Raw genomic sequence first — 14,286 nt, 5'->3', positions numbered from 1 at the left:
AGAAGCAGGTCTTTTTCGATAAAAAATAAACAGCGGTGTTCCCTTTTAAAGTGTTAAAACAATTTTTATTATTGATTCCTGTTTTTTTTAACAACAGTTGAATAAAAACTAGTTTTCATACATACATAATCAATAAATTGTTATTACCTAAAACATAAAATGAACAACCAATAAATGACGAAGTTATTTTTGATTACGTATTTTACCTCAAAATGACGGTTTTTATGTCATTGCAATTTTTATTAGCTAATCTGCTTAAGAAATGTTAGTTTTTATGCAGTGCAAATATGTAGCATTTCTGAACAGATAGCGTATAAGTTTGTAGAACTTGGTGAGTTATTAGTTATGGAAATGGGCATTTACACGTGAATTGAAAGTATGCAAAAACTAATGGTAAGTTAAAAATTTTATTATTAATCATATTAAAGCTACGGTGATTATAAAATAATGGCAGATATACTAATCCTTATAACTGGATAATTACTGAATATATGTAGCATTTCTGAACAGATAGCGCTTAAGTTTGTAGAACTTGTGAGCTATTAGTTATGGAAATGGGCATTATCAAGTGAATTGAAAATATGCAAAAGCAAATGGTAAGTTTAAAATTTTATTATTAAGCATATTAAAACTACGATGATTATAAAATGATGTCAGATATACTGATCCTTATAACTAGATAAATACTGAATATATGTAACATTTCTGAACAGATGAAACGCATTAAGTTTGTGGAACTTATTGGCGAGCTAGTAGTTACGGAAATGGGCATTTACACGTGAATTGAAGGTATGCAAAAACAAATGGCAGGCTTAAAAATTTTTTTTAAAGTATACTAAGCACACGGGGATCATAAAATTTTTTATATAATCGGATCCTTATAACTAGATAATTCTGAATCAAGTATGAGTATGACCTAATTAGAAGCTAAATGTCAGATTAGGAAGAAAAATGTGACGAAAAGTAGGTTGTTTGAGTGCCATTTCTTAAGAAACGAAAAAATAATTTTAAAAAATGTGATGAAATATGTGATTAAAGACCTGCAATATCGGTGTGACTTCATCCAGTTATTCTTTTGTCAAAGTAAACTTAAAACATATGAGGTTACTTTGGATAATATTGTTATTTCATATATTTAAGTTTATGAGCTTAGAGTATTTTTCCATGAATACATGCATCATGTCCCTCTTTTAGAATATATTTTTAGTTAGATCTTGTTTGAAAATAATATTTGATTATTATAAAATACCCTTTGATTAAAGAGAATAACAGATAAAGTTAAAATTTTTCTAGAGTAAATAACAAATATTAAGTCATTTTTTGTTCTTCAAGAGAAAGGACATTTAATGTATTATTGAAAATCATTTTTAATCATTCTTCCCTTATCCATATTTTTTCCCATTTTTTTGGAAAGTAGCATGACATTATAGCCTATTTTTATAAAAAAAAATTAAAACTATTTTAATTGCGCGGCACTCGATAATAATATTTATGTAAATTATTATAGAGAAATTACAAACTTTTTGATCAAGCGTTTTTCTTTTCAAAGATCTGGTGTTAACCACATGTCTGTTTTTTTTCCGAGGAATTTATTTCGTTAACATTCTCAACTATCTTTTAGCATATTTTTTTCCTTGTAACCAAAATTAAATTATTGCCTGTTTTATCATGTATTATGAAAACGAGCCGTGGTAGTTCAGGGGATAGAGCGTTCGTCTCTCAATGAGGTGACCCTCATATTCCCTGTGGTTGACGAATCATGGGTTAGAATCCCCTTAAAAGCGATAATTCTTCTTGGTTTTCCTCTTTGTGAAACACAAATGCGAGTTACTTCCACCAAAGAGTCCTCCACGAATTCTAGTTTGTCCCAGTGCTTGATCCAGGAGTTAATTATAAGCAAGAGTCGTTATTATTAGCATGAATCGAGCAAAAGACGAATACCGATCCACTCCAATATTTGGATTTTTTAGCCCTTATCTTCTGGGTTGGTTAAAAATTACACGGTTATGGAGTTGAACAGTGATAGTCGTAAACTCAGAATTGTGTCGGTTGTTCAACAGGGGTTATAAAATAAAATATTATGAAATCGATTAAAATCTCAAATTAAAACTACGTATGAGAACATTATAAGCTGCAATTTTGTAACGATATTCAAATTGCAAAGTTTAAATTTGAGCGTGAGAGTCGAATATCAACCCATTCCAATATTTGAATTTTTTTTTTTTTTTTTTGCCTCTCTATTGGTACTCCGTAACACTGATGTCCGTTGAGTCGAAATAAGCGAGAGAAGCAATCTGAGAAGAACTTTTTAATCAGTTCCATGGACTGGCGAGCAATAACGAACAGGGGAAGAGCCTCCTTTACATTTATATTTAAAGAGCAAAATATTTTAAAGTATAAAATATTTTTAAGTACAAGAGCTAAGATAAGAAAGATTAAATAAGACTAAGATAAACTGAAAAGTAGTTAAAGTTCTATAATTCAGGATACACATCCTTGAGTGTAAAGTAAATTAAAGTGAAAGTAAAACATAAGACAAAGATGAAGTGACAAAAAAAGGAGCTCAAATCACGAAATGATATGAAAAGAGCTTAAGTTACGGCGATCGGTTAATCAGAAGGAACCAGAGCCTTTTAGTTAAATGGAAAAAAATCAACGTGATTCGGATTCAACGTGTGAGCTTACTCAATTAATTTTAAGCCGTTTTACTCTCATTTATACTTCCATAAATAAGCAAACACATGGAGATCGATCTGATTGAACAAAAGGCAACACGTGACTAGTAATAAGAATTGAGCGATATTGTCTTTTCTTTACTATTCTTTCAAGCTTATCAAGGTTAAAGTTTGATAAATATTTTGATTTTTGTAGCGTAATTTTGCCGCTTTTTTTCTTCATTTGGACTTTGCTGAATTGTCTATTTTTAAATGATCTAAATCATAAGGCTTTGTCTCAAAATTCACGAAGTAAATAAGATAATAAGTTAATTTGAGTAAATGTTTTAAAACTGATTAGATATTTTCACGATTACTTGAGATGCTAGTAAAAATAGACTTAAGTTAAAATAATAAAGAGCGGCAATTGGTCGACTGTTTTTAATCTCCTTAGTTTGGGGGCGATTGCTGGATAAGTTTTAACACATAAAAACAAGATAATTTTCGGAAAGTTAAAAGTATAACACACAGTAAGAAGTAAGGTAATTATTTTCATTATTTAATAAATATGCTATGTCTTACTAATAATTTGAGACAAAATTCTTTATAAATCTTACTAACTTTAGTTTACACTACTCGAATTAAGTTCTAGATTTTATTATTTTTATATTATGCATATTATTATTCCAAACATATTATAATTCTAGATCTAAAACATGTATCTAAACAAGCACTGTCTTTTTTTAAACTTTTGCTATACATTAAATACTTGACAGTTAAATATTTGACGGAGATAATATAAGTTTCAATTCACGATTATGCATTTTGAACGATTAAATTTCAATATATGTCACAAATCCGTACCCAAGTCTCTGAAAGATTATTTACTAATAGTTCATTATATTTGTATTTATAAGCAAATTATACTATTTGCTTTTAAAATGTGTATTAACTTTAAACTTCCCTATACATTTAAGGGGGTCGTAATATTTCAAATACTATTTTTTATATTCAAGCATTTTATTCACTCTCATTACGCGGTTTATATTATGCAGTATATATTCTTCAGAATCCTACTGTATTAAGTCAATAAAATTTTTCATAAAGTTATAGCATATTTTGAATAGAATTTTTGAAAAAGTAAAATGTAATTTTTCTGTGCAAAGCTTATAACATTACCAAATTGCACACTTTTAGGTAAGTAAGTCATTCATACTTTTTTCGTACATTTCATCATAAAGATAATTCTTTTTCAGAAATATTTTCCTTGGTTGATTAACAATTAAACGCTAAATTAAAAAATGTAGAAATACATTTAGTTATTTTGGTTAACTTAAAAAAGTGTTATGTAATAGCTGTTTCAGTATTACATTATACACTCTTTGTGAAAAAAACTTAAAACTGAAAGTACTTGTTTTTTAAAAACTTCCCTTATGTTAAAAATAATGAGACAAAAACTTTCAATATTTATCAAAAGTGTATAGTAAATAATGCAATTTTATAGTTCATAGTTTCATAGATCCCTTAGGAACTATTGTTTGAAAGGTTTGGTAAGGTTCTCAGAATTCTTTTATCTATGCGGACAAAAGCGTCAAGTTCTAGGAAATTCTAAGTACTAATTCTAAACGTGATTAGATAGGCTAAAATAATTGGATAAGTAGCATTTAGAGCAGTGGTTTCCAACTCAAACAAAGCAGCGAGCCCTTTAAAACGAATTCTTACTACAGTAATAAAACCTCTCCTAATAACCCCCTAAAATGAAAAGTAGCATTTTCTGGGAGTAAAAATACCTTTAAAAGCATTCTTTAAAGAATAATAAATAGTATAAAAAAATTAAATGAGGAAAAAAAAACTACATTTTGAATAGAATTTTGTGATAATATGAAGCGCTTCAAACTTATTTTGGAATGAAAGTCTAAAAAACTATAGGCTACAAATAATTTGCGAGCAAAATGGTTGAAATGTTCTGTGTTTGCCTCATTTCAATCAAATGTTTGGTTGATGAATTGGCACTTAGTTTAATTGTCGGGTTTCCAAGGTTCTTGGATAAATACTATTGGTAAACGACAATTGCATATAATCACATGGGTTCAGTTAATTACGTTGTTTATTTTTCATGAGAAATAATATTAAAAAGAATATTAAGTGGACCTTATCAATATCCTTCACTCCCAGTTAACGAATTCTAGAGAATAGAATTCCAAATTCAGTTAATTCAAGTAGGGAACTCGGAGAAAAAAATTCTATAAAATACATTCCTATTAAAATACATTCCTGGTTAAAAAAAAAAATATAGTTCTAGTGATGAAACTAAAATGCATGGTATTTAAAGCATTTATTTGATAATTTTTTCGTTTATATGGTAACGTTTTACCAGAAATTCTGGTTTTCAAAATTATAGTTCTTATTAGCACGTATTAAGTAGAAAAAGCAAAACTGAAAAGTAAATTTAACCGAATAAATGGTTTTCATGCCATGATCTGACGCTACATGAAAAAATTAAAAAATTTGACCTCGTTTACCAAATTTTACAACCATTTTCAAATTTTATCACAAATTATAAAGCCATATTTTACTCTATATTTTACCACAATCATTATCAAAGCGCTTCGGTAAAAATTACTGTGATTTTAGGTGTTCACATAGAACAAGAACACACAGAACTAGAAGCAAAGGAAAATTTTACCGTTTTCAGGTAGTTTTAAACGTACTTTTTTTTTCTCGGTCAAATATATTTTCTAGTTATTTTTTATTTTTATTTTTTTGATCAAAAGCACTTTTATCTGCAAGGTAAGTTTAAGCAAATAAACCTAAATTATTTTCGATCAACTACCAGCAAGCCAGTTTAAAAGTACGATTAAGACTGGAAAAATATTTATCCATACATCTATTCCTTCTGCAAATTTTTATTGGAATTTTTTCGTTTTCGTTTCATTCCTTAAGTTTCAGTCGAGAAAAAAAAGTAGCAGAAGAGTTTTCTATATCTCTATTTTTTTTAAAAATTTTTCTAAAACTTTTACTATCAAAACAGAAATATATTATTAGAAACAATGTATTTTTGATGAGGAATTAAAAATACAGAGCTAAATATGATGAAAAACAGATATTTCGAATGATTATAAAAAGTTAAAATTGCAGGAACTGAGTAACAGAAACAGATAATTTTCTACGCATTCATAATATGATAAGGCAGCGGAAAATTAAGATTTTGCAATAAAAAGAAACTTAATAACGCTATTACTAGCAGAAATTTCGAAGTCAAAATTTTTCATTAAATGGAGAAATTCCGGCCAGTGACAAAAGATTTTTTTCCCTCGTGGTTTCCAAAAATGTAATCAAAAATCATATTTTTGAATAAAATTTGCTTTTAAAATCTAATCTTATCTTAAGCTATGTTTTATAATTTGTTAAATGAATAATATTTTACTAAATAATGAAATCAATTTCATTTTTCACTATGACTATAAAGTAGAAATTAGGAAATTAAAAGCTTCATTTGTTGCAGTTTCATAAAAATACATTTCCTAAAGAATTTAATTTTGTATTAAATATATGAATAATATGAAATTTTTAAAAAATTTATCTGTGAAATTCATTTTTCCTAATTTGTTTGTGGAAGAAATATTTTCTATGCATTTATTAAAATTTCAATTACGCTAAATGAAAAATTTTATAGTTGAGCAAACATATAATACGTTATGCGCCTTTCATCATTAAAAGCATAAAAAGTTAAAACATTTAAAAACCTTTTGTTTAGAACTTCAAGTCTTTTACTTCTGCGAAATACTGTTTAAACCTTTTTTCGTTTAAAACTTAAAAACTGATTTATACTTTAAAAGTTGTATACTTATTTAAAAGTGATGTTTATACACACGGAGAAACAAATTCTGGTGTAATGACAGTACTATAAGGTAATGGCAATTCTGGTAAAAAAAAAGAAAAAAAAAGAACATAATTCTTGTTAATAAAACCAAAATATATGGTATTTAAACCATTCATTTAGTAATTTTCCGTTCAAATGGTAATCATTTACGGGAAATTCTGGTTTTCAAAATTATAGTTCTTATTACCACACATTTATTAAAAAGTACAAAACTAAAAAGTAAATTTAACTAAATAAGTGATTTTTTGCCATGTTTTAAGATATCATGATAAAATTACCAAATTTTAAAATGTTTATTGAACTTTAGCACGTATTACAAAAATTCATTTTATTGTTAATTTAATCAAAATCATTACCAAAGCGCTTCGGTAAGAATTACAGAGTTTTTTGGTGTCCAGTGGATGAGCCAGACACACGGTAAAATTTACCATATTCTAGTAATTTTGAGCAAACGTTTTTTCAGTGCCCTTTGCAAATTTTTTTAAGCGAAAATCATAATTTTTTTTTTTTACTTGTTATTATTTAATTATATTATTTTTGTTATAATCGTTGTTATTTTTGTTTTGATAAAATAACGCTTTATACCTGCTTACTTTTACGTATAATTTAAACAGGAGCACGTGTATTAATAAAACCACTACCTATGTAATTTCAACTCGGTGACGGCAATTAATTTAATATTTAAAGTTGCTCCAGCTTGTTCTATTTATACTGCTTGAGGTAGACACATTAAAAATTTTGTGTGAACTCATTGTTCTGGCCAGGTTTAATTTGCAGCATTAGTGACATTTTGTTTTGAATGCGCGTGCAAGTGCGAAAGATAAATCTGAAAATGTAAAATTTACTGCAAATAAAAAACCAATAATATTCTCAATAAAATATTTTAAAAGTGGAGGAATACAAGCAGCTGTATTACGATTTGCGTATCTTCAATCAGTTTGGACTTTTGTTCTAGATGAAAGCATCTATGATGGAGTACTACAATAGTGTAAGACATTTAAAATATTTTTATTAATTTTAGTCTATAATGTAAAGCGAATTATGGTTGTCAAATAGATTTAAATTATTATTAGCCATTTTTTGAAATTTATTTAAAGTAAAATGTTCCAATGAAACTTTAGAGGTAACCGCAAATTTTAAATAGGTTATTGTTACTTCATATTTCCAGAGTGAGAAATATGAGGATGTATTTAACGTTTTTTTGCCGCATTATAGATTTTAGACAACACGTTATATCATTATGTTTTGTTTAAATGTGCTAAGATATTCCAAAGAAGTTGGAATGTTAAAAAGAAATGTAAAATATGAGTGGTATCGAAGTGGTTAGGAGCGAGTTCTAGTTCTAGTTCTGGAGCGAGTAACGGCTTGGACATCTTTTCACCTCAAAAATAGACAAAAACGAACACAAAATTTGTCAAAAATGTTTCGCTATTGACTGTCTGAGATTGATCCTTTGAGAAAAACTGAGCATTACAAGTGAAACGATGTTTTAAGAAAGGAATCAATCCTTTATCTCAACTCAGCGCAATGGTAAATAATTCTTCAAAATTATTTTTAGTTTGAAATTGTTTTTGGTTAAACAAACATTATAAATAGGTGCAGAAATTTTGTGATTTGCTCAGTTAGTTTCAGAAATATGGCGAAATACGTAAAAAGTAGGAATAACATTAAGGGCTTCAAACATTCAATTATTTTTCCAGTTCTAAACAATTTGTATTTTTATTTTAAATTTTCGTCCTCACTGATTACTTAGCAAATTTAAGGTTTGAATCTAGAAAGATTAAAACTGCCTCTGACAAGGAAATAACACCAAGGGTAACAAAATCTTTATGTTAAGCAAAAAAAAAATCTTTTTTTTTATTGATTTTGATGAGCTGGATACGTGTAAGTTATTTATTTTGAGACTAGTTGAATCATTTGTAACTTATTTATCCAAAAGAAAAAGCATTTTAAAGCTGCCTACAACATATAATAAATAAATAAATAAATAAAATAAGAAAAATAAAGATTTCAGCAATCGTGATGTCCCAATTTCAAAGTGAAAAGGAATGCGATTATGTCGCTCAAAAGATTACCTGTTTAAATGAATGGTAAACAAAATTTTTTTGGAAAAATGATATGCTTGCAATATTTTGCCTAGCAATTTAATATTATTCTCCAATTTTAACTTTTTTGCTGTATTTTTTTCTAACGGATTTTTCTTTCTTAAATTTTTTGATCATTTAAAAAGTTTCTTACATATAAGGAAATAAAAGGATTAAATAATAAGGATTTTTTCTCTAAAAGTTTTTCAAGATAAGGAAATATATCATATCTGTATAGTATGGATTCACATTAGTATACAATTTATGGCAATGATCAGATCCTTTGTTTGAACAATAATCTGCTCGAAATGAAAATAAAATTTCACGCAGCGTTTCGAGAACTATCTGGATAATTCCCATTATATCTCGATTTTGAAACGCATATCTCATCTATTATAACTCCGAATGATTCTGATGAAAACTGGTTTAGCACAAACTTAAGACTTTAGCAACAAATTATCGTTTCTTATCGGCTGCCGTTGAATGACATTGTTTGATATCTTTAAAGATCAAACGCATTATTAATTTCATTAGTAAAAAAAAAACAAGATATTGCATTAAACCTCTTGCTCCAACCGAGTTTACCTCGATTTTAAATTTTTTACTGGCAAAATAAGAAAAGGATTATAAATTCTTATCAGACTAATTTAGTCTGCATTTCCGGTTCCCCGAATTTAATCAGAGAATCAACACAAATTGGAAAAAAAGCAGGGAAAAAACTATAAAATTAAAGCCTTGGCTGACATAGGATTTCAATTTAACGTCCATTGACGAAAGATGCATGTGTTTTCCAAATCCGTTACCAAAACTTCAGTGAAATCTTTTTCTCTCTGTTATGTTTGAAACCACATATAAAGAAACTCAAAATAAATACCATATTTCAACCAACTTAGAGCCATAAAATCTATGGAAAAAAAATTTGTTCAATATCAAAATTTTATATAACACTTGGTGACATTTCTCTGAAAACAGCTCAACAAAGCTTATTGAAACATAGCTCATTGAAATAAAAGTTTTTTTTTTATGACTGTGTATAAAAATAATGAAAGATTCTGCTAATTATGATTCCGTGATGAATGAAGCGCTCTGCTATCATGAATTACGTGGTGTATTCATAAAAACATCAAAATTAACTAACTAACTTAACCTTGCGCACTAGATATCTGCAATCATAAACTATATCTGTAATCACAAACTATAATAAACATTTTATAGGTTCTAAAATTGTCAAAATATTTGTTTAAACAATTGCTTTAAACTAGTATGGTATTTCAAGTGCGTATTGATGTCAAAAAATATATTATCATTTAAGACGCATTATTTTCTTTTTCATTATTCCTTCAGGAATTATCTGTATTATAATCGGCATAAATCACGTTTATCGTTTTCAAATATTAATTACGATTATACTGGTTAAGATTTTATAATGATCAATAAAGTACTGAATCCATTAAAGTATTAAAGATAGCTAATTTTGCATTGTGTACTGGACATTTGCAACTATCTAACTGTTATATAATTTTTATAGGTTGAAAACATTTATTTAAAAATATATTTTAAAGGGAATAAGATATTTCAAGTGCGTAATGTTGTAATAGACTATTTTTTGCGTTTTGTTATTTTCTTTTTCATTACGCGTCGCATATGAACCTTTAATGTTATCAAACACGTAAATGGAGAACAAAAACTTCAGCTACATCTTATCAATTTTAAGAGTGCAGTAAGAAAAGTTTTATTCACAATAACTTGAACCTAGACTTAAAAACAATAGGGCATACTTATAATTTCATTTGAGATAAGAAATTTTTCAAGAAACAATAAGAAAGTTGTTTGCGCCTCTTTCTATCAAGCATTTCTTAAAATTCTAGTTCATTCCTTTCCCTCTTATAATAGATAAAATTTTCTTAAGCATTAAATAAACAAATGAATACTACATTTCTAAAAAATTTTGCAAACCAAGAAGTCGATTTTTTTTATTTCAACATTTGTATTGCTATTAGAAGTTGGTTAAGCGTTGATAAGTTTTAAGCGTTTTCGTGTAGGTTTAAGCGTTGTTTATCAATTTAATTAAAATGAAGTTACTTAATCTTCCCAAGGTAAATTTTAATGACTTAAATTTTAAAATTATAATTAAGTTCTGATCACTTTTCATAATTTTGATTTTTCCTATAATTTTTATTGCTAATTAATTACGCTTTTATTTTTTCCATTAATTTTATAATTTATTTTCTATATTCTATTAAAATACGAAATTTTCAGTCTGTCCTAATATTTTTTGTCAAAATAAATAAATAAATGAAACTTAAAAAAAATAAATAATGCAATAAAAAGGAATTTTTTTTTTCAGTTTTAAATAAACTTTTGTTAAGATACATTTTTTAACAAATTTTTGGGCAAAAAATGTTTTAATTTTTGGAAGTCTAAGATATAATAAGTTGTTTGAGATTTTATAAAATATGGTTTAAATTTTTCTGAACAATCATTTTAAACAATTCATCTATAACGCATTATTATTTCAACAATGTGGCTAAAAATTGTGCATCATTTATGCTGAAAAAAATATTTTAATGCTTCGTTATCTAAACCAATAGCTTTTTATTAAAAGTAATATTCGAGATTTATCAGTTTTTTTAATGATTTCAGATAGTTATATACAAAATATTGCAAGAATTTTATTTCGTTCCAGGTTTTAAAATCTACTGAGGAATTTCATGACAAAATTAAGATGACAAAAGAATCTCAAGAATCAATAAAGAAAGCTCATGCTTTCTATGGAAGTGTTCCCGATCCCAGTCTAGTGAAGTGTGAAAAATCAGATGATTTAAAACCTAAAAAAACAAAATATACATCAATTCAGTGGTTAACTTTGATAACTTTAGCTTTTGGAAACTTTTGTGCTGGTGCTTGTGTATCTTTACAAGCTCCTTTCTTCCCATCAGAGGTAAGCATTTAACTGTATAATAAACTGTGTGATGTTCTTATTCGCATGAAACTGTAACTAAGTTTTTTATTATTTTTTTCCATTTTTGTTTTTCCTATTCTACTACCGGGATTCTTTCTTTCATAAATGATAAAATTTTCAATGATTGCTGTCGTCTCAATTTCAATTTTACTCTTCCTGCTAAATGTTCAAAAAGGCAATAGATCCTATACTATTTTCATGAAATATTTGAAAATTAGACATGTTGTAATTTTTGTTGTTTAAATAAAAAGCTCATTGGTCAGAAACGTTGGGAGTTGAAAATTTTTAAGATGATAAGCATCAATGAAAATTGGAAATTTTACACAAGAAAAAAAAACATATATGCAGTACAAAAATATTGGCGGAATTAGCTAAAATTTAGTTCGTTGATTTTTTCATCACTATGAGTAAAAGTTTCAATTTGCATAGCAATAGTTTATGAGCTATTGGGCATTGTTTTATATGCAAATTATGAAAACCTTTGCATTTCCTTTGGGTGTTTCATAATGAGTACCCTTCATACATATCTATTGAAAAAATTTGTTTAATAGGGGTTTTAATTTAATGTTTATTTGAGAAAGAGAAAAATGTATAGTAAGCAGGTTTTTTAGAAAAAAAGTTTTCTTTATGTTTATGCTTCAACATAAAACGCATCAATAATTTAGTAATTTTTAATTGATTCTGTTCGCAAATAATAGTATGAATAGTATTAAAGATAATAGTATTAAAGAAAATTAAATTATTATATACCATTTTTTTTGTATTTAAAAATACATTTTAAATAAGAGTTTCAACACTTCTTTCACAATATTCAACTACTTCATCCGTCATATTTTGTGACTATTAACTTATTTTTAAATTCTTAAACACGCAGCCATTTCATGGTTTCGCAAGCAAGGATTTCAAGCAAAATGACAATTCATAAAATAATTTGCAAAATTAACGTACTTTCATCATTTCCATACAAAAATTATTATTTTTACGATTTTATATTAATAGCAGATTTTATTATTGAGCAATAAATATGTTGGTCATATCAAAAATAGATTTTATAAGTATCTATGTCTTCTGTATACATTTTCTATTTTTATTCCATCGATAAAGAATTATCTGATCTACACATACATTAAGCATTATGTAAAGAAATGTGTGTAGCATTATTGTTATGTAAATTCAAATATGCCTCATAGAAATATAATGTATTTTTCAAATTAAATGAATTGTTCGCATTATGAGGAATTTTAGAGATTCCTTAGAATTTATTTATTAATAATAATTACGTGTATATGTATGACTATTTATCACCAAATGAAGAGCTATTTAACTTTATTCACTGAACTTTACTGTGAATAGATTTTCTTTCTTTCTTTTATTAAAGAAACAATTAATCACTCTCTCCAATAGGGTCCAATCTTATTTAAAAAGTTCAGAAACCGATTTTCTAAATAATTTTGAAACTAAAAATGAGTTCCATGTGCAAAGAGAAAAAACACTCATGAAGAAAAAAACACTGGTAAAATTTCCTCACTATATAGTAATAGCATTTCCGATAAAAAAAAGCAACATATTTCTGGTATTAAAAACCAAAATATACGGTATTTAAATAATTCGTTTGATAATTTTTTCGTTCATATGATAACAGTTTACCGGGAATTCTGGTTTTCAAAATTATGGTTCTTATTACTATCCATTTAATAAAAAATACGAAACTGAAAAGTAAACTTAACCTAATAAATGGTTTTCATGCCATGTTCATGATAAAATTACAAAATTTTATCACTTGTTATTACAAAATCATTGTGTTGATTTTATCAAAATCATTACCAAAGTGCTTTGGTGAGAATTATTGGTGTTTCGGTAACACGGTAAATTTTACAAAAACACGGTTACAGAAACACGGTAAATTTTTCTACATTCTGGAAGTCTTGACCACACTTTTTTTTTCTTAGTGCACGCAATATAGTTTTCTGAAGTCCATAATAAGTTAAACAGATCAAGAAGTAGATGAAATTTTATGAATCTTGTATTGAATACTTTTTAATGAATAATTTCATTCAAATAATGTTGGTGGTAAATATAGTGTTTCATTAGCTTTAAAAAAGCGCTGTACTTTGACTTCAGATACAAATTTAAATATTCTTAATATTAATATATTATGGTAGACAGAACTATTTTGCTTCTGTAAAATAAATTCTAATTAAGAAGCACCAGTGCTACTATTTTCTTTTCTTTTTAAAAATAGAAACCGAGCTTCCAACAAAATTCTAGGCACAAATAGAGACAAAATAAAGTGATTGAAACTAACTACTAAGTAGACGAAATAATGAAAGAGAAATGGTTTCAGTTTACATCTTTTTGAAGGAAATAATAATAATAATGATAATCTAAAACAAAATATCCACTAAGCTTAAATTGATCCAATCTTAGTACTCTAAGAATTTTAATGTTCAGTTTGCAAAAAAAAAAAAAAAAAAAAAAAAAAAAAAAAAAAAAAAAAAAAAAAAAAAAAAAAAAAAAAAAAAAAAAAAAAAAAAAAAAAAACGAACTATCTATTGTATTGGATCTTTTGATCTAATGATCGGATTTTCATGAATTACAAGTCAAATTTAATACGGTTCACGGGGTAACCTAAAATACGGTAATTAATTTGTGCAGACGATAATTAAAGTCACAATATCAGACTCAAAACTGTACTTTTTTTGA

At 26.7% G+C, this 14,286-nt stretch overlaps 1 protein-coding gene across 5 annotated transcripts in view; it reads left to right on the top strand.

Annotated features, from left to right (window-relative positions):
* Nucleotides 1-244: 244 nt before the first annotated feature.
* LOC107439178 (MFS-type transporter SLC18B1) overlaps nt 245-14,286 on the top strand; it is a 44,501-nt gene continuing 30,459 nt past the window's right edge. Inside the window, exons 1-2 of one of the 5 annotated variants that reach the window (XM_016051672.3) lie at nt 245-393; nt 11,308-11,562. In XM_016051672.3, the coding sequence (XP_015907158.1) occupies nt 379-393; nt 11,308-11,562 (270 nt within the window). In that variant the 5' untranslated portion in view covers nt 245-378. Of the gene's footprint in view, nt 394-3,019; nt 3,197-7,357; nt 7,526-10,561; nt 10,718-11,307; nt 11,563-14,286 lie in introns of those variants that run through there. The other 4 variants (XM_016051673.3, XM_016051674.3, XM_016051670.3 and 1 more) reach the window with 4 other exon arrangements.

This window comes from Parasteatoda tepidariorum, chromosome X1 (assembly GCF_043381705.1).
Source record: "Parasteatoda tepidariorum isolate YZ-2023 chromosome X1, CAS_Ptep_4.0, whole genome shotgun sequence".
In the NCBI taxonomy this organism is placed as follows: Eukaryota; Metazoa; Arthropoda; class Arachnida; order Araneae; family Theridiidae; genus Parasteatoda; species Parasteatoda tepidariorum.
This window is presented reverse-complemented; position numbering and strand designations above follow the sequence as displayed.